The sequence below is a fragment of the Oncorhynchus mykiss genome, chromosome 11, assembly GCF_013265735.2.
Source record: "Oncorhynchus mykiss isolate Arlee chromosome 11, USDA_OmykA_1.1, whole genome shotgun sequence".
In the NCBI taxonomy this organism is placed as follows: domain Eukaryota; kingdom Metazoa; phylum Chordata; class Actinopteri; order Salmoniformes; family Salmonidae; genus Oncorhynchus; species Oncorhynchus mykiss.
The window spans coordinates 59,642,113-59,663,469 of NC_048575.1; the positions used below are offsets into that span (position 1 = coordinate 59,642,113).

At 43.4% G+C, this 21,357-nt stretch overlaps 2 protein-coding genes across 6 annotated transcripts in view; one reads left to right on the forward strand and one right to left on the reverse strand.

Moving 5' to 3' along the window:
* Positions 1 to 3,712: 3,712 nt before the first annotated feature.
* Positions 3,713 to 8,884, forward strand: rhbdd3 (rhomboid domain containing 3). Its single transcript, XM_021621650.2, has 5 exons — positions 3,713 to 4,494; positions 4,597 to 4,980; positions 5,092 to 5,218; positions 5,394 to 5,639; positions 7,867 to 8,884. The coding sequence occupies exons 1-5, from the start codon at positions 4,332 to 4,334 to the stop codon at positions 8,033 to 8,035; spliced, it is 1,089 nt and encodes a 362-aa protein (XP_021477325.1). The 5' UTR covers positions 3,713 to 4,331; the 3' UTR covers positions 8,036 to 8,884.
* LOC110535075 (EMI domain-containing protein 1) overlaps positions 8,215 to 21,357 on the reverse strand; it is a 102,889-nt gene continuing 89,746 nt past the window's right edge. For 3 of the 5 annotated variants that reach the window (XM_036935958.1, XM_036935957.1, XM_036935961.1), the window contains 8 exons: positions 18,739 to 18,828; positions 17,829 to 17,881; positions 17,620 to 17,682; positions 17,463 to 17,507; positions 17,110 to 17,154; positions 16,741 to 16,752; positions 13,459 to 13,543; positions 8,215 to 9,810 (listed from right to left, as the gene is read on the reverse strand). In XM_036935958.1, coding sequence (XP_036791853.1) covers positions 9,671 to 9,810; positions 13,459 to 13,543; positions 16,741 to 16,752; positions 17,110 to 17,154; positions 17,463 to 17,507; positions 17,620 to 17,682; positions 17,829 to 17,881; positions 18,739 to 18,828 — 533 coding nt within the window. In that variant the 3' untranslated portion in view covers positions 8,215 to 9,670. Of the gene's footprint in view, positions 9,811 to 13,179; positions 13,271 to 13,458; positions 13,544 to 16,740; positions 16,753 to 17,109; positions 17,155 to 17,462; positions 17,508 to 17,619; positions 17,683 to 17,828; positions 17,882 to 18,738; positions 18,829 to 21,357 lie in introns of all 5 variants that reach the window. The other 2 variants (XM_036935959.1, XM_036935960.1) reach the window with 2 other exon arrangements.

Here is a 21,357-nt window from a genome sequence, read left to right on the forward strand (position 1 = left end):
CCGGGGTAGGGGTAGCCAGGTGGAAAGCATGGCCAGCCATAGAAAAATGCTTATTAAAATTCTAAATTATAGTGGATTTATCGGTGGTGACAGTGTTTCCTATCCTCAGTGCAGTGGGCAGCTGGGAGGAGGTGTTCTTATTGTCCATGGACTTTACAGTGTCCCAGAACTTTTTTGAGTTTGTGTTGCAGGAAGCAAATTTCTGCTTGAAAAAGCTAGCCTTGGCTTTTCTAACTGCCTGTGTATATTGGTTTCTATCCTCTACTTGAGGCCATAGGTGGTGTTCTACTATTTCTGAGAATGTTTTCATGTATTTTTGTGTCTTTGACTTGAGGATTTTGGTTGTTAAAATGTTTGCTTTTAACATGTTTTATCATGCCATCAAGCTTAGATTGTAGGATGGCTGGGGGGTGTTACAGTTTTTTTCGATTGCTAAATGACAGTGGACACAACTGGAGTCACGTGCAAAACTCTAACTACAGTCTGCACAGCAGCAGTTCATGTGGACCAAACTCTTGTTCGTTTTTCATTGCTTGAACACAGTTTTCAAAACTCTACACACTTATCCCATGACTTTAACCACAACCTGCACAACACTGTGGATTTACAGCACTTTGTTCAAATGCTAACACACTGCTGTCAAAACTGTGAACCACACATTCAAAACGAAATCGATTTCAGCCTTGTGCCTTTCAAACACTGCTGATTGCAATTTCAGCTGAAAGGCTAAGAAGGTGTCTTGTTTTAGACTTGTTAGTGAACACACACACATATTACAGTATATATAGGTAGAGCTCAGAAAGACTCATTTTGGAAATGGAACAAGGAAGATGGGTTCGTGGAGGGAGAAGGGTGGCAGGGAGAGGGCGGATGCGTGGAGGAAGACAAAGAAGACAAAGAGCTGTTATTTCAGATGAAATAAGGGCTACACTTATAGACCGTGTCGTGAACCATGGTCTCTCATTGAGAGGCAGGGTTGAGGGTGCAACCCAATCTGCAAAGATCCACAGTGGCATCTGTAATGAGAATTTCCATCATGCAAACAGGTGAGAGTTACATCCTTACAGTAAATGAAAACATTACAGGAATCTATTTTGTATTGCAATTATAGAATATTTACACAGATATATATTACAGTAAGTTTGACTGTAAAATGTATTTTTACAACAGGACCCAAAGGCTGCCCCCAACAGGGGGAAGAGGAAAAATATTTTCAGATGCGCAGGAAAATGCTATTGTTGACATGGTTGTTGTCAACAATGCAATAAAACTGCGGGAGATTCAAGATAGAGTGCTGGCTGATAATGATATATTTGAAAATGTTAATTCTGTCAGCACAACAACTATTGCTCGAGTCCTAAAGAAACACCAAGTTACAATGAAACAGTTATACACTGTACCGTTCGAGAGAAACAGTGAACGGGTAAAAGAGCAAAGATACCAATATGTCCAGGTAAGACGTCTGAGGTTACGTACACAGTTATACAAAATATTTACAGTAAAAAAAAACACTAGCATTTCTACAGTAAAACTGTGCACTTACTGTTTTTCAGAGAGTAATGGAGGTGGAAGCACTGGAAAGACCACATTCATTTGTATTTATCGATGAAGCTGGATTTAACCTTGCCAAAACACGGCGCAGAGGAAGGAATGTTATAGGTCAGAAGGTTCTTCCCCAGGTGCATGGCAAGAGAAAACATTAGATGTGATGTTGAAGAAAACCTGTGGCCTGATGCTAGAGAGAGGCAGGATTAGCCCCTCAATTATTTGTTTGAATTACAGTATGTACTTTTAGTTTCTACCTTTTTTTTCTCATTACTGTAATTCCGTAAATTACTACAGACTATTGAAGCAAACTGCTAATTTTCATTTACCTTAAAGAATTGTTATGTTCTAAAAAATTTAATAAATCATGTGAAAGAATGTCACTCTTTTCTTTGAAGAAAATATTACTTTGTATGAAGTCACTGAAATTGTTCAAACTGTAAAGATGAAAAGTTTGTATTTTCTGTATTGGTGTTTGATGCTAGTGTTTTTACTCTCAGTGTGTTCTGAGTGACAGTGTGTGTTATCTCAGTGAGGGTTGTGCATAGTGTTTGGCTGCACTGAGCGTGTTTTGAGCCATGTGTTAAGAGTTGTGTTGCTTGGAATGAGTTTTGCAGGTGATGTGAACTGTTTAGCTCAGGTGACTGTTGGTAGTGCTGTTGATGATTAACTTACAGGAGAGTGAGACCAAATCATGGATGCTGGACAGAGTGGATTTCAGTTGTAACAAAAAGGCAGTTTATTGAGTCAAAAGATATCTTGTCCTACAGTTTTAACGTGCACGGACCTGATTCATATAGCTCAAAATGGAGTTAGCTGAAAAAGGGGCCTAAACAAAGGTTACAACAGTTTTTATACATAGAATAATGTAGGTGATGTCTTGTCGTGGTGGTCTTCTGACTGGTCCCGAAGAGTTGGAGGCGGACCTGCTCTAGCCAGAGCAGGAGCCCCATTGGTGCGCAGCAGAGTTCTTCTGCTCTGGGCACCCGACCAGTAGAGGGGGGATGAAGTGTGTGTGTTTATGCAAGAAGGTATTTGTGTGTCCTGGGGTCGTAAGATAAGAGAACTGAGAGGGGCAGTTTATGGCTGGGGGTAGGGTACTTCCTGTTTGGACAGGGGTGCGTGCAATGACTTGAGTCAGGCGGCTTAATATATGTGCTTGATAAATGAGCTATGTATATGAATATGTGTATATATGACAGTGCAGACTGTAGTTAGAGTTTTGCACATGTGACTCCAGTTGTGCCCACTGTCAGGTTTAGCAATCGAAAAAAGCTGTAAGCATGTTCCAGTTTAGGTTGCCTAGCAGCACGAGCTCTGAAGGTGGATGGGGGGCAATCAGTTCACATATGGTGTCCAGAGCACAGCTGGGGGCAGAGGGTGGTCTATAGCAGGCGGCAACGGTGAGAGACTTGTTTTTAGAGAGGTGTGCAAGTTCAAATTGTTTGGGTACAGACCTGGATAGTAGGACAGAACTCTGCAGGCTATCTTTGCAGTAGATTGCAACACCGCTCCCTTTGGCCGTTATATCTTGTGTGAAAATGTTGTAGTTCAGAATTTTTGGTGGTCTTCCTAAAGGATTCAGACACGGCTAGAACATCCGGGATGGCAGAGTGTGCTAAAGCAGTGAATAAAACAAACTTAGGGAAGAGGCTTCTAATGTTAACATGCATGAAACCAAGGCTATTACGGTTAAATAAGTAATCAAAAGAGAGCGCCTGGGGAATAGGAGTGGAGCTAGGCACTGCATAGATATCCTATATTCAAGATATCCTAAACCTGTGTTAACCTCAGACCTTATTTTCGGCGTTTATGCCAAAACCCTACTTTGCAACCCAACCGATTATTTCCCAATTCATTTTCCCCATAGGAATGACTGAACGAATCGTTTCGTTTGGTTTTTTAGACCGACTAGAAGGGTTTCACTTGGTTTTCACTAGTTACCACAGTCACAAAGTAAAAATGGTCTATATCGAAAAAAATTAATGAAAACAAAAACTTTTTTTCCCTTAATTTAAGGTTAGGCATACGTTTAGCAGTGTGGTCAGGGCTAGGTTTGAAATCTGATTTTAATCAAATACATTGTAGAAATAAGGGGGTATGACTTTGTGGCTGTGGTAATCCACTGAGATATGGCGCAATCTGTGTCTCTGGCATACACCATATTTCAGTGGGTACCAACACATTTACAAAATCAGGGTGCAGAAACATTTCATGAATCAAATAATTACAGAAACACCCCACACATATTTTCCGTATGTAGTCAATTATAATAACTCGATTTAATAGGAGGTTTTACGTTAAGGTAGTCGTGAATGAACTCGTCCAAGAACGTAAACAGGAAGTGTTGATACATTGCAAAGTGGCACATTTTCTATCGGCTAAGGAAATACTTGAGTGTTCATGATTTATGAATTTTAACACGAAAAACTAAATACTGAATGTCATTGAAGTAACTTACACTTATTGTACATCTTTCGACCCTTGGACAAACACACTTGGACAAGTAGGAATCCTCTCGCTGCTATCATGCTCGCTTTCTGATACGTCGTGCAATCTTATTTTGAATATTGTCAGTCAGTTAATGAAGCGAATGTTGTCAGTTATAAAGCGAAGATGGCGTTGTCATATTTAGAAATATTCAAGTCAAATATGTGCTATTGTCTTTATTGGACATAAAACATATACGAACTTCGTGTGTCCTGAATATCGTTTGAATGGGGAAAGTGTTTGATTAGAAAGCTTACTACAGTGCTTCTACGACAAGCACTAGTAAGTCCGCTACAATGGTTGACCGTATTTGCTCAATATGGTTTTGGTTTGGCTCGAATCGTCCGGGATTCTTTCTTGGAACAACGTTTCTGTTAACTCTGATGGGGCTGATGTGGCTTGGTGGTATTCCAGCCAGTCTGAGTTTAGGCCCAGGTGGACAGTACCCAGGGTGCCGAGGTAGGTAATCTGCCAGACACACCTAGAGTAAAGCAGGTATGGAATTTGATTTGTTACCCCTGAATAGAAAATAGAAAGTAACCTTCCCTCTCTCACACACAGATCTGTCACTCTATGCCTTTAGTCATGAGGAGCTGCCCTCTCTTCTCTACAACGCAATTCTCCTGCTGTTGCTTGGACCATGCCAGGAGCGACGCTGGGGCACAGTGGCTTTTCTTGCCCTCTCACTCCTCTCCATAGCTCTCCTTCCTCCACTGTATGCCATCCTACTCTTCATCAGTGGGGATGAGGCTAGTCGTGTTTGTGGTTCCTCTGCCACTCAACTGGCTCTGTTTACAGCCCAGTGTCGTCAGGTGACCCAAAGGAAGCTGCTCAGATGTGTACCAGTTTGGTTCCTGCCCTGGCTTCTCTTACTCCTCAATTTGGTGTTGCTTCCAAGCACACCGGGCCTGCTCCACTTCTGTGCCATACTGATAGGACACAACTGTATCCTTCTCTGCCAAAAAATACAACGAATTATTGGAAAGTGTTTTTGTCCCCATTGTCTCTGCCATATCTTTTACATTCTGTGATTATGAACCTTAACTTTGTTTAAAGATCGCCCATCCTTTATTGGGGTTTTGCAGAAAATAGAGAATATAGGGATTTTCAACTTCCTCCCTGATTGGGCCTATGTTCCTTACTACTCCAGGCTAAGGCTTCCCACCTATAACACCTCACAGAGGTGAGAACAACTCATGAGTTACAGTAGCTTGTTGAAGCCTGATTTACTACTACCTATTCTGGGAATGGAGTTGGTGGCATGAGTGAGATGAGAGAATTTAATAGTCACATGTGCAGGGTTGTACAGTGAATGCAGGACAAAGTGAAATGAAACAATGAGACTTTGTTTATTACAGATCTGGGCCATTCCCTCAGGTATCTCCCTCTAACAGAACCCCCATGGAGGACTTTCCACCCGTGAACCCACAGCCTTGGTTAGCGTCTGTTCCTCATTGGCTGCTGGACGGGTCTGCAGCAGTGTCAGAGGCCCAGTTATTGGAGGAGCAGATGCTGAGGGCGGGGATATTGGCCTCCTTACAGGATGCTCCTGAGGAACCAGGGACCAAAGTTGAGGTGTCAAAGTCCTCAGTGTCCTTTCTGAGGTCAGTCAGGTTTATTCTGACATTTACTAGTATAGAAGAGCACATTTGTGGCAGCCTATACACTGTGTACAAAGTGTACAAAACATTAGGAACACATTTCTAATATTGAGCTGCACAACCTTTTGCCCACAGAACAGCTTCAATTTGTCAGGGCATGGACTCTACAAGGTGTTGAAAGCATTCCACAGGGATGTTGGCCCATGATGACTCCCATGCTTCACACAGTTGTGTCAAGTTGGCTGGATTCTTGATGCACATGGGAAACTGTTGAGCATGAAAAACCCAGCAGTGTTACAGTTCTTGACACACTCAAACCGGTTTGCCTGTCACCTACTATCATAACCCTTTCAAAGGCACTTATCATAACCCTTCCCTAACCTGGGCGACGCTGGGACAATTGTGCGCCGCCTCATGGGTCTCCCGGTCGCGTCCGGCTGCAACACAGCCTGGGATTGAACCCGGGTCTGTGGTGACGCCTCAAGCAATGCGATGTAGTGCCTTAGACCTCTGCGCCACTCGAGAGGCCTAAAGAGCAATGTTTTATACACTCAGTGTATGTACTATATTTTTTTAAGAATCATTTTTGTAGTTTGTCATATAATGCTTAACTTTGATTCCGGCCAAATGCAAGCTGTGATTAAATATATCATCAAAAAAAATACATTCTGAGCAAAACATACAGTACCAGTCTAAAGTTTGGACACACATACTCATTCAAGGGTTTTTCTTTATTTTTTTTACTATTTTCTACAGAAATAATAGTGAAGACATTAACACTATGAAATAACTCATATGGAATCATGTAGTAACCAAAAAAGTTTAAAACATATTTTATATTTGTGATTCTTCAAAGTAGCCACCCTTTGCCTTGATGACAGCTTTGCACACTTGGTATTCTCACAACCAGCTTCACCTGGAATGCTTTTACAACCGTCTTGAAGGAGTTCCCACCTATGCTGAGTACTTGTTGGCTGCTTTTCCTTCACTCTGCGGTCCAACTCATCCCAAACCATCTCAATTGGTTTGAGGTCGGGTGATTGTGGAGGCCAGGTCATCTGATGCCGCACTCCATCAGTCTCTTTATTGGTTAAATAGCGCTTACACAGCCTGGAGGTGTGTTTTGGATCATTGTCCTGTTGAAAAACAAATGATAGTACCACTAAGCGCAAACCAGATGGGATGCCGTATTGCTGTAGAATGCTGTGGTAGCCATGGTGGTTAAGTGTGCCTTGAATTCTAAATAAATCACAGACAGTGTCACCAGCAAAGCACCATCACACCACCTCCTCCATGCTTCACAGTAGGAACCACACATGCTGAGTTCATCCGTTCACCAACTCTGCGTCTCACAAAGACACGGCAGTTGGAACTAAAAATCTCAAATTTGGACTCATCAGCCTGAGGACAGATGTCCATTGCTTGTGTTTCTTCGCCCAATCAAGTCTCTTCTTCTTATTGGTGTCCTTTAGTAGTGGTTTCTTTGCAGCAATTCGACCACGAAGGCCTGATTCACGCAGTCTCCTCTGTACAGTTGATGTTGAGATGTGTCTGTTACTTGAACTCTGTGAATAATTAGTTTGGGTTGCAATCTGAGGTGCTGATTTCTGAGGCTGGTAACTCTAATGAACTTATCCTCTGCAGCAGAGGTAACTCTGGGTCTTCTTTTCCTGTGGCAGTCCTCATGAGAGCCAGTTTCATCATAGCGCTTGATGGTTATTGTGACTGCACTTGAAGAAACATTCATAGTTCTTGAAATTTTCTGGGTTGACTGACCTTCATGTCTTAAAGTAATGATGGACTGTCGTTTCTCTTTTCTTATTTGAGCAGTTTTTTCCATAATATGGTCCAAATAGGGCTATCTTCTGTATACCCCCCTACCTTGTCACAACACAACTGATTGGGTCAAATGCATTAAGAAGGAAAGAAATTCCACAAATAAATGTTTAACAAGGCACACCTGTTAATTGAGAAAATGCCAAGAGCCAAAAGCTGTCAAGGCAAAGGGTGGGTATTTTGAAGAATCAAAAATATAAGATATTTGTTTAACACTTCTTTGGTAGCTACATGATTCCAGATGTGTTGTTTAATCGTTTTGATGGCTTCACTATTATTCTACAATGTAGAAAATAGTAAAAATAAAGAAAAACCCTTGAATGAGTAGGTGTGTTAACTTTTGACTGGTACGGTATATGTATTTTTATTTCTTTACATTATTTTCCCCTCTCAGGCTTCAGCAACTGGAGAAGATGGGGTTTCCTACAGATAAAGCTGTGGTGGCACTGGCTGCAACTAGACAGCTAGATGGCGCCATCTCCCTGCTCATTGATGACAGAGTTGGGGAGGAGGCTGTGATGACATCCAAAGGGAAGATCCCCCTGCCACCAAGAAATACCTGAGGCCTGTCAGATCAGCATATGGTGACCAACTGGACCTTGGAACAGAAGGTGTGATTTAGCATGATGATATTGATATTTTGTTGAGTTTTGCTGAGCTGAATGTACCTTGTGGGCTAAAAGGAAAAGACGAGTACCCAAATTAATGCCATTATGAAAAAAATGACTATTGGCCTGTTAAAAAAGCAAAACAATTATTTATTATAAAAACCATCTAGAAGATTATTTTAGCACAATAACACATTAGCAAGCAATATCAAATATGCCCAAAATGGAAAATACATATGATGTTACATACTGTATATCAGCATACAAAACAATAAGCTTCTATTTATCTTTTTATTAAATAATTCACAAAATGTGTATTATAAGATAAAGAAACAAATTATCAAAGAATACGTTTTTTTTTTTTTACTGTGACAGAGAAATCAGTCTAAGTGTAAGAATGTAGTAGTGGTACAAAGTTACACAAAAATGTATTCAAGTTGCATCAACAGGTCCTGTACTACTGTGTGGTGTGTGTGCGTAGGACTGAAGCTGTTGTAGGAGAAAGATACACCTGTCCCATGAGTGGGGGTTCTTAGAGATATCATTGCTTTAGCTTGTGGGTTTAAAATAAGTCAACTACTGCCAGTTTATGCAGGAGCTGCAGTTTGGGGTTTGAAATAAATGCAGGAATTTGATCACATATCAGTTTTGGTAAAGGAGATACTTAGCTATATGGGTATGAGTTTTGTATTCCAGCACTGCTGTTGAGAACAAATACTGTCTAAGAGTGTAGAAAAACATAACTGCATTTTTTTGTGCACTAACAAATCTACAATAAAATGTGAATAAAATAAATACATTAAATCTCTTGTTGGATTTGTTTGATTTAAAGGGATGGTTATCAGACACCAAGACAAATGCTGTGCACTGATAAGCAATGCTTTCCATAACGGTACTACTAACTGACATCTCAATAGGAAAGGTGTGCCATGTCTTCATCTTTATAGTGCACTACATAGCAAGGACTAACACAATATTATAGAAACAAAACAAAAGGAATATAAGAGGAAGAGTTTTTTTTGTGTACGTGTGCCTTGCAGTCTGTACATGCTCAATATATTTAAATAAGTAAACCTCAGATTCCCAACATTGTTACAGTCCAAACAAATTCTCAGAGCCAGTCTTTTCTTTTACACTTAATTCCTCCTTTAATTTACCGCAATTTATACTATCCTGCAATGACCCTTATAGTCCAGAATTGTTTTCAGATGATTGAGCACCATTTAACATATCAAGCTTTTTAATGTTTGCATGTTTTCCAGAGGCCTATAGGATATTTTCTTGAAATATTTTCTAGCTGTAGCCACATTGGTGGGACACAGGGGGAACAGGGATGGGACACAGCGGGAGCCATGGGTCTACGAGGAGGTGTATGTTGGGGTAAAGGTGGCTGGTACTGGTTCCCAATGGAGGTGGGCAGACTCCGGAGCACCAGTGGAGCTTCCCTGAGGTGTCCCCCACCTTTCGTCTGATGGTACAGCCCACAGAGGGTATCAGATAAGGTCTGGATCAGTAGAGTGCCAGAGAGACCTAAGGGAGGGGGTAGTTAAACCCAGCCTGTGATCCTCAGAGATGCAGCAGGGAACAATGCTACTTCCCCTGAACCTTTGTGTCTGTGGACAGAGGAGGGGAGACGAGCCGATAGGGTTTGGCTCCTGCTCGCTTATCCCTGTAGAAACCACCTGGGGATGCAGTCCCGTATTGACCATCTCCAGACCCTAGATCAGGCTCTGTTGAAGAAACAAAGAATTGGGGCCATGCTACCCTATGCATACATATGAGACATAAATATAAAATAGTTAGTTAATAGAGCACGTTATTACATATGATAAAGCATTTAAACTCAGCAAAAAAATAAATGTCCTATCACTGTCAACTGTGTTTATTTTCAGCAAACTTAACATGTGTAAATATTTGTATGAACATAACAAGATGCAACAACTGAGACATAAACTGAACAATTCCACAGACATGTGACTAACAGAAATGGAATAATGTGTCCCTTAACAAAGGGGGGGTCAAAATCAAAAGTAACAGTATCTGGTGTGGCCACCATCTGCATTAAGTCCTGCAGTGCATCTCCTCCTCATGGACTGCACCAGATTTGCCAGTTTTTGCTGTGAAATGTTACCCCACATCCACCAAGGCACCTGCAAGTTCCCGGACATTTCTGGGCGGAATGGCCTTAGCCCTCAACCTCCGATCCAACAGGTCCCAGACGTGCTCAATGGGATTGAGATCCAGGCTCTTCGCTGGCCATGGCAGAACACTGACATTCCTGTCTTGCAGGAAATCACACACAGAATGAGCAGTATGGCTGGTGGCATTATCATGCTGGAGGGTCATGTCAGGATGAGCCTGCAGGAAGGGTACCACATGAGGGAGGAGGATGTCTTCCCTGTAATGCACAGAGTTGAGAATGCCTGCAAAGACAACATGCTCAGTCCAATGATGCTGTGACACACTGCCCCAGACCATGACAGACCCTCCACCTCCAAATCGATCCCGCTCCAGAGTACAGGCCTCAGTGTAACACTCATTCCTTCGACGATAAATGCAAATCTGATCATCACCCCTGGTGAGACAAAACCGCAACTCGTCAGTGAAGAGCACTTTTTGCCACTCCTGTCTGGTCCAGCGAAGGTGGGTTTATGCCCATAGGCAACATTGTTGCCGGTGATGTCTGGTGAGGACCTGCCTTACAACAGGCCTACAAGCCCTCAGTCCAGCCTCTCAGCCTATTGCGGACAGTCTGAGCACTGATGGAGGGATTGTACGTTCCTGGTGTAACTCGGGCCGTTGTTGTTTCCATCCTGTACCTGTCTCGCAGGTGTGATGTTTGGATGTACCGATTCTGTGCAGGTGTTTTTACATGTGGTCTGCCTCTGCGAGGACGATCAGCTGTCCGTCCTGTCTCCCTGTAGTGCTGTCTTAGGCGTCTCACAGTATGGACATTGCAATTTATTGCCCTGGCCACATCTGCAGTCCTCATGCCTCCTTGCAGCATGCCTAAGGCACATTCACGCAGATGAGCAGGGACCCTGGGCATCTTTCTTTTGGTGTTTTTCCAGTCAGTAGAAAGGCCTCTTTAGTGTCCTAAGTTTTCATAACTGTGACCTTAATTGCCTACCGTCTGTAAGCTGTCCGTGTCTTAACGACTGTTCCACAGGTGTATGTTCATTAGCTGTTTATGGTTCATTGAACAAGCATGGGAAACATTGTTTAAACCCTTTACAATGAAGATCTGTGAAGTTATTTGGATTTTTACGAATTATCTTTGAAGGACAGGGTCCTGAAAAAGGGACGTTTCTTTTTTGCTGAGTTTATATGATGTTGCCATACAGTGCATTTGGAAAGTATTGAGACCTTGACTTTTTCCACATTTTGTTACATTACAGCCCTATTCTAAAATTGATTAAATACATTTTCTCCTCAAGCTACGCAGATACCCCATAATGACAAAGCGAAAATAGGTTTAGAAATGTTTGCAAATGTATAAAACATAAATACCTTATTTACATACATTTTGCTATGACATTGAGCTCAGGTGCATCCTGTTTCCATTGATTATCCTTGATGTTTCTACAACTTGATTGGAGTCCACCTGTGGTAAATTCAATTGATTGGACATGATTTGGAAAGGGACACAACAGTCTATATAACGTCCCACAGTTGACAGTGCATGTCAGGGCAAAAACCAAGCCATGAGGTTGAAGGAATTGTTCGTAGAGCTCTGAGACAGGATTGTGTTGAGTCACAGATCTGGGGAGGGTTTACTGAAAAAATTCTGCAGCATTGAAGGTCCCCAAGAACACAGTGGTCTCCATTATTCTTAAATGGAATAAGCTTGGAACAACCAAGACTCTTCCTAGAACTGAGCAATCGAGGAGAAGGGCCTTGGTCAGGGAGGTGACCAAGAACCGATGGTCACCCTGACAGAGATCCAGAGTTCCTCTGTGGAGATTGGAGAAACTTCCAGAAGGACAACCACCTCTGCAGTACTCCACTAATCAGGCCTTAATGGTAGAGTGGGCAGACGGAAGCCACTCCTCAGTAAAAGGCACATTACAGCCCGCTTGGAGTCATCAGACAACATTCTCTGGTCTGATGAAACCAGGATTGAACTCTTTGGCTTGAATGCCAAGTGTCATGCCTGGAGGAAACCTGGCACCAACCCGACGCTGATACATGGTGGCAGCAGTATCATACTGTGGGGATGTTTTTCAGCGGCAGGGACTGGGAGACCAGTCAGGATCGAGGGAAAGATAAACGGAGCAAAGTACAGAGAGATCCTTGATGAAAACCTGCTCCAGAGCACTCAGGACTTCAGACTGGGACGAAGGTTCACCTTCCAACAGGACAATGACCCTAAGCATGTAGCCAAGACAACACAGGAGTGGCTTTAGGACAAGTCTTTGAATGCCCTTGGGTGGCCCAGCCAGAGCTCAATCGAACATCTCTGGAGAGACCTGAAAATAGCTGTGCAGCGACACTCCAAATCCAACCTGACAGAGCTTGAAAGGATCTGCAGAGAAGATGGGAGAAACTCTCCAAATACAGGTGTGCCAAGCTTGTAGCATCATACCCAAGATGACTCGAGCAGGTAATCACTGCCAAAGGTGCTTCAACAAAGTACTGAGAAAAGGGTCTGAATACTTATGTAAATGTAATATTTCAGTTTTTTATTTTTAATACATTTGCAAACATTACTAAAAACCCGTTTTTGCTTTGTCATTATGAGATATGGGTGTAGATTGATGAGGATTTGTTTTTCAATTTTAGAGTAAAGCTGTAATGTAACAACCGTTTGAAAAAGTCAAGGTGTCTGAATACTTTCAGAATGCACTGTATCCATCATTATGATGTGCCTAACTATGAAAGTGATCTAGACAAGTCTAAATCTTTGAGTAACATCAGCTATTTAGTGAATTAATAAGATTGTACTAGTAGGTAGGTGCCCACTAATGCGAGTCCAGTTACACAAACAACTTAAATCAAAACACACATAAAATATATATTGTTCATATGGTTCTTGCATGCCTAATGCAGTAGATAATGTACTAGTGTGACCTGGGGGTGAGGATGGTTACCAGCGTTACCTGGCCAGATGATAGCCTCCAGCAGCGTCACCCTGCGAGCCAGAAGCTCCAGGTCTGCCTGCAAGTCTTGGAACATCTTCAAACTAATGTCCTATCAGAGAACAGTGACAAGGGGACTGGGTGAGGGGTGGGGAGTGGACACACCAGGCCTGGTCCTGGGGCTGTCTGACTCTGGCCATACCCACTGTCTCACGGCCCAGGAGTGGAGGGTGGGGTGACACCCAGCCTCGTCTGACCCCTGCCTAAAGCTGACCCTGCTGCCTCAGGCCTCCTACTCACCATGAATACCGATCATAGTCTCGAGGATTAAAACCCTCTCAGCTAAGATCTTCAGCGCTTCTCTGATCTGATGTATCCCGTCCCCCTGTGAAGATAGATATAGCCGTCAAGGTAAGGAGCACAAGCCAAACATATTGCTCGCCAAGGTGCAAGTAATTTTCTCTATCAAACTAATACAGCAGTTAGAAGGTTAAAACTAGTCCACGCACCCACCCCGCAACCTTTACAGATGTAGGATCTTCATTTGTGTAACGTGTACGCTACTAATCGGGAGCAAGTACCGGGAGTGAATTTAATAAATAAACGAACATGTAACAAAACAAGAATCACGAGTAGCGTACAGACATAACACAGGATCAATAGCGCCTGGGGAAAGAACCCAAGGGAGTTACAGATATAGGGGAGGTAATCAGGATGGTGATGGAGTCCAGGTGAGTCTCATGAGGCGCTGGTGCGCGTAACGATGGTGGCAGGTATGCGTAATAATGAATAAACTGTCAACAATGAGTGCCAGAGAGGGGGAGCGGTAGTAGACGTGACCAGAGGGACGGTCCCGAGGACCAGGCGCGGGAACCTGTAGAGCCGGCTGAGGCATGGGAGCCTGACGAGCCAACCTAGGTTTGAGAACCTGTAGAGCCAGCTGAGGCATGGAAGCCTGACGAGCCGCCCGAGGCATGGGAACCTGACAAGCCGGCCGAGGCATGGGAGCCTGACAAGCCGGCCGAGGCATGGGAGCCTGACGATCCCGACCGAGGCATGGGAGCCTGAGGAGCCGACCGAGGCTTGAGAACCTGTCAAGCCAGCTGAGGCATGGAAGCCTGACGAGCTGGCTGAGGCATCCCCGGGTTGCGTCAGCAGCCGCCCTTGGACCAAACGTCACCAGTAAAAATAAAAATCGAGCCGTTATTCTCCAACGAGTAAGCTAATAATCGGGAAGCAAGTACAGGGAGTGAATTTAATAAATAAACAAACATGGAACAAAACAAGAACCACGAGTAGCGTACAGACATATAACACAGGAACATAATCAATAACGCCTAGGGAAAGAACCAAAGGGAGTGACAAATATAGGGGAGGTAATCAGGCAGGTGATGGAGTCCAGGTGAGTCTCATGAGGCGCAGGTGCGCATAACGATGGTGGCAGGTGTGTGTAATAATGAATAAACTGATGACAATGAGTGCCAGAGAGGTGGAGCGGGAGTAGACCTGACAATTTGAGAGACTTTGCTACAGCAGGAAAACATTTTCCTGCAGCAACAGGAAATGTGTGTATTATTATGTGAATTAACATTTTTTTGTAGTGATTGATACATTTTCCGTTAGGGCAAATCAAGTCTGACATTTTAAAGTGGAAATTACAAACTTTAGAAGCCTTTTTAAACCTTGAATACACTAAGTTTGCATTTCCTGCGGTGCAGGAAGATTCTCAGCCACAAAATAGTGATCAAATTAAGATCCTACATCTGTACCTTATCCCTCCCCTGTATCTCTCTGTCTCCCTCATTCTCTGGCCATGCTGCCATACCAGGCCAGTCTTTGCCATGCTGTGCAAAAACAGCATGCACATCACAGGACATTCCCATGTTGTTGACATAACAGAAGTGGAGGAGACGGTCCAGGGCTTCAGGTTTGACCATGCCATCTGCATTCCTTCTGGACTTGATCAAGATGAGCAGCTATTCAGCCAGGCAAGTTTCTGTTGCATTTCAGAGGGATTTTCTAAAACGGTTGAAAATAAACTTCTGAAGTCTCAGTATACTGTATCTACATAACGGTTATTAGAGCTGAGTTCACAATAGCTGCCCATCCATCACTCACTGTATTAAACATGCTCACCAAATAAAGCCAGTAAACCTTTACTATTTTTATTGAGTCTGTTTAAAATGAGAAACAGATCAATATCTACTTGTCAAGAAAGACCCACTGGCTTTATGAGTCAACCCCTAATAAATAAATATGAAACATTGAAAAAAATAAACAGAAAGAAAACAGACAAAAGCAATCATGTCAGTGACAGTTGATAAAGAATGCATGCACAATATGACGTTAGTATGGATGCCTGAGTATTTTTCTCTTGGGTCAAGAAATAAACTGATTAACGAGCAAAGGACAAACCTCTACGGAACAACAGGCAAGATTTCATTAAGCTATATCAATAAATCATATCAAAGACTAATGTCCAGTGTGTTTTTGTTTGTCCAGTTTGTACGTTTCCACAATAACAAGATCCTCTGAGTCATGGTTGATTGATGAGGAGCAGATTAGAGCTGAAAGGATAACGGGGCTATTGTGAGACCATTGAGGAGATAAGAAATATATTTTTGGTTTGAGATACAATTTAGAGTGACCTTGCCTGGTTCCTGTGTTATTGATGAATTGTTACACTAAGTTAAAACGTTTACATATGAGTTTGGCAAGCAAGAGATAGATGGAAAACAGTGCAGTAACTAAGGATGGGACCATGCAGCCATGCATTGTGGGACACTGGAGGATAGCTGTATCCACTCACATCTCCAACCCCAGTCCACCCAGCACTAACCCACCACCACGGTTCCCACAATAACTCTATATGGAGTGATTTGGCATATACATTCCACACATACCAACGTTAATTTATACAATGTATAAACAGTACGTACTGTACACAAGTTGACTTGACATATGAACATGTCATCCTTGGCATCATTTATATCATTGGTAGAAGTGTTTGTAAAAGCATGGCATGACCAAATATTGATCCTCAATACAATGCTGTATTACATGACACTCAACAGATTCTTTTAGATTCTATTTTCTTTCCCTCAATCAGCAAATGCCTTAGTATGCGTGATGTAGGAACAGCAGGTGTGTATGTGTGTGTGTGTGTGTGTGTGTATATGCCAACGTCAGATGCTCAGAATGTGACTGTGAAAGGTAACCATGGAGACAGTAGCTTGCAGAGGGAGTCAGGCAGCTTTAGGGTCAGACAGGAGTAGGACAGTGTTTTCAACAAGGGGCAGCACCCCACAGCACACCCCGAGGACCAAAAAAACACAATAATCCCAACATCATAACAGAGCCCACACAAACAACAAAAACCACAATCCCACATGCCGCAAACTGACATACTATGGGTAATTGAGTACTTTTTAAAACAAGTGCAGGACGATTTGCAGAACAACACCAATAACAATATAGATAAGTGGAAAGTAAACTTGATAAAAATAATAAATATGTAAATGTGGTGATTGGACATGGATCATAAAAAGGACCAAGCGGTGACTTGGTTCATAAATCCCTTACATTTAGATTGTTCTTGTAAAATGAGATAGAGGCAAAGGAAAATAAGTGATTAGACAGACACAGAATAATTGTCTACACAGCATACAGTGGGGAAATTGACTACTTCTCAATGTGTTTTTCTCAATTGCTGGCATCCTCTTTCCTCGCATCCTTATCAAACCCCATTGGAGGAGAAGACCCAAGGTTCCTCCCCTCAGACATTCTCCTCCTATGAGTTTTGAGAAGGACGCAAGGATAGAAGACACAAGGAATCAAGGAAAGACATTGGGAATCGGCCACTATTTCCCCTCCTGGCTCCTGGTCCTATACAGCCCAGTGAGAGTCAGTGAGGCACAGGGTGAGCTACGGCCCCATCTCTGGTGGTCTTACCGGCAGGCCTTTCTGTCCTGGCTCTCCCTTGGCTCCTGCTACTCCCTGTATAGAAACATTGAGTCAAGAGTAATGGCACACTAGTGATAACTAGTTATCACTGGCATGAAAGTACTGTCTATGAGGGGTTGGGTTAAATGCAGAAGACACATTTCAGTTGAATGCATTCAGTTGTACAACTGACTAGGTATCTCCCTTTCCCTTTCTTTTGGTGAAATAGCAGCAGTAAAACCCATTCTCCGAGTTTGTGAGATCACTGGTTTGTATAGTTGACCATGGTGTAATCAGGTGTGACGTGTTGGTTTTTGCCACACTCATTAGGGCCACAGCTAGACAGGAAGTAGGTGGCTTACCGGCTCTCCTCTGAAACCTCTCTCTCCTGGATAACCCAGAGGACCCTAGGAAGCCAGAGGCAAGTTAGAAGGAGTTTTGTCTCTCTATCTAGGTGATGGAAAGAATGGGGAGGAAACATTAGGTGTGGTTGGGCCCTGGCCTGTGCATGGTACTCACTCTCTCCCCACGTTCTCCTTCTGGCCCCACCGGGCCCTGTAACCCGGGGGCACCTGACTTCCCCTGTAGAGAGACAGGAGAAAAGGTTCAAACAGACACATACACATTTGTTAAAGTGGACAGTAAGTGGATCTAATCTCACTCATATGATTATTATTTCCATTGCTCCATTACACACTGCCCACTATAATCCTAAGGCAAAATCTTACGTTCTGTCCTGCTGGGCCAGGGGGTCCCACGGGGCCTTTGGGGCCTGGAGGACCTGTATACATAAGGACTGTGAGCATCAACCTAATAGGCAGCCTTTCGGTCAGGTTGCCTTTATAGGCCAAGATAGGTTCTTCTCAGACACACAAGGCAAATTGAGAATGAAAAGAGAGACAAAATAAAGGAGGAAAAAATGATGAATTATGGATGAACGATAGGAAAGGGTTTCATGTTACATGTGTGTTGAGGAACAGATGCAGGGTTAAGACAATCAGATTATGCAAAGGTATTTGGACTATGACATAAACCACTATAAACAAAGTAAGAAAATATCCAGAAATCTCAGATGAATACTAACAACTGTGTCCACATTGTCTTTCTATTCTTACCCTCACCATAGGTGTGTATAGAATTACTGGCCATGGCAAACCATTACAAATATGGACATGCTTGTTATAATGTTATAATGAACACTCTTAAATCTTCCTTGTTTGGTCATGATAGAAGTGATGCTGGATAAGTCTTATCCAAAATCCGATCAATAGTAGGAGCTGGCCGAAGCTCACTGACAGTTCACTTTAAAAATGAGAATGGAAAAGGCTCATCTTGACAAATGATTTGATGGAACACTGTTGATGCAAACTGAGGCAAGAGGGACAGGCAAACAACAAATCAATCCAACATTTGAGAGACTGGGAGCAAATCCAACTTCCTCTAAAGAGGAAGTCAGGCATCTCCAGATGAGAGTTGAGGACAGGGGAGTTGTGTTTCAGTGAATCTGACAGAGAATGGAGACTTTTAAGTATTAACCCAAATTAATACTGAATTTAATCACTACACTGACAGGATAATGAAACCAATATGTTACTGGCTAGTGGCTAGCGACCAGGAGAGAAAAACAGACATACTGACCAGCAGGTCCAGCAGGGCCTTGTGGGCCTTGGACAGGCATCCCTCGTGGGTCAGGGAAGGTGTTGGAGAGGAGCAGCTCCTTGCCCTGACCTGGAATACAGAAGATTGAGTGGTTAATAAAAAGGACAAACGAGGGCTGAACCACATACCTGAAAAGTACCTACAGGGGGCGATGTTCTCGCACAAATGTTCAGGCTTCTTTCAGCCCCATAAAGTATCAAACCTTTACACTGTCCATCTTTCATAAAGGTAAATGTAATATATATATATATATATATATATATATATATATATATGGCTGAATATCATAATTATCACATTGTTTGCACTCATTTGTATGTGTACTTCATGTCCTACAGGTACACATGGTACAGTACTTATTAAGAAAGACTTGTGTCACCTCCATTGACATTGTGCTGACAGAGCACTTCTGAGCTGACCTATATCTATCTGTAGGGAAAGAGAGAGGGAGAAGGGTAGGAAATGTCCAGTGAAAGGTGGAAGTGTGTGGTTTTAAAGGGTTGTCTCAGGCTGACAGGTAGCACTGTGCTGATGGAGTACCACAGTGAGGGGAAGGACTGTCAACGAGACACATCCTCCAGCTGCCAGACTGACTCTGATCCCTGTTCCAGCCCCACATAACCTTGCTAACAATAGCCCAGGAAAAGAGGTGTCCGTCTGTCTGTCTGCCTGCCTACCTGTCTGCTTGTCCGTCCACCTGCCTGTCTGTCTCTATTGAAACATGATTTTATCTTCATCTCCAGCTCTTGTACTTCAACACCCTCTCTGATAGTGAGTCTCTGTCCATGTCCTTTCCAACCCCACAGTGTTCTACAATGTAATGCATATGATCTTCTAAGATGGCTGGGTTCCTACATCCCCTTATCCTCCTCTTCTCTACCTGTGACCCTGTCCCAGCTTAAAGTTGGAGGGTTCAGTCCAATTCTGCTGCAGGAGATTCCAGCCTCCAGATCCAGACGGGACAGCCAATAAGCCAGGGTTTTCCAAAGGAAGCCTAGCACATAACCCCTGCATCTGCTGCTTTCACTTTGGTGTGAAAGAAACAGTTCACAGTCTCAGAATTCTCAATGCCAACCTTAAGTTACCCACAGCTAGAATTATTCTGTCAACCTACACATCTGTGCACCGTTCAACACATTTCCTCCTCTCAGTCCTCATCCCTTCTCACTGCCTGGGCTCCACTGTTCAACACATTTCCTACTCTCAGTCCTCATCCCTTCTCACTGCCTGGGCTCCACTGTTCAACACATTTCCTACTCTCAGTCCTCATTCCCTCTCACTGCCTGGGCTCCACTGTTCAACACATTTCCTACTCTCAGTCCTCATCCCTTCTCACTGCCTGGGCTCCACTGTTCAACACATTTCCTCCTCTCAGTCCTCATCCCTTCTCACTGCCTGGGCTCCACTGTTCAACACATTTCCTACTCTCTGTCCTCATCCCTTCTCACTGCCTGGGCTCCACTGTTCAACACATTTCCTCCTCTCAGTCCTCATCCCTTCTCACTGCCTGGGCTCCACTGTTCAACACATTTCCTACTCTCAGTCCTCATTCCCTCTCACTGCCTGGGCTCCACTGTTCAACACATTTCCTACTCTCAGTCCTCATCCCTTCTCACTGACTGGGCTCCACTGTTCAAAACATTTCCTACTCTCAGTCCTCATCCCTTCTCACTGCCTGGGCTCCACTGTTCAACACATTTCCTCCTCTCAGTCCTCATCCCTTCTCACTGCCTGGGCTCCACTGTTCAACACATTTCCTACTCTCTGTCCTCATCCCTTCTCACTGCCTGGGCTCCACTGTTCAACACATTTCCTCCTCTCAGTCCTCATCCCTTCTCACTGCCTGGGCTCCACTGTTCAACACATTTCCTACTCTCAGTCCTCATTCCCTCTCACTGCCTGGGCTCCACTGTTCAACACATTTCATACTCTCAGTCCTCATCCCTTCTCACTGCCTGGGCTCCAACCCTTAAGTGAGGCAGTGACTCTAATGACTCTATGTAATGTAATAGACATTGGGAACATGTTGATTTTCAGTGGAAATAAACAGTATCACCTATTTAAAGATCTAAGCAAGGTAGAATCCTCAGCCCACACCTCTCACGAAAACTACTGTCTCTGCAGCTCCAATCATTTTGGAATTGATTATGTGCGGATTGAGGTCACTTCCTCCAGTTTGGCCCAGAAAAAGACCACCTATTGTGAGAAGGGGAGGGGTGAGGGTGGTTGTCTGACAGGGGCTGACTATCCATCCGTTTTTTTTCTTCTGGGACATCTCCAAGTCCATAATACTGGGGTGTGAAAACTCATGAGCTGCACTAGAATGGTCTACCATATTCACACATACCCACTGAATGGAAAATTGTACCCAGATGGGCATGAGCGAGGGTGGTATGGAGCACTTAGGGCTGCAAGGCAAGCACATTGGCCTACCCATGGACAGTGGCTACCTGTCATTCAGGGCAGGTGGGGCATGCCTGTTTTGCATGTTATTTTGGCATTAATACGTGTAACATATCAGTGGGCAAACAATGTAAAAAAAAGTTAATTAAGCTGCATAGAAACGTTGTCTCTTTCTGGCTTTCTTGAGTAAGGTAG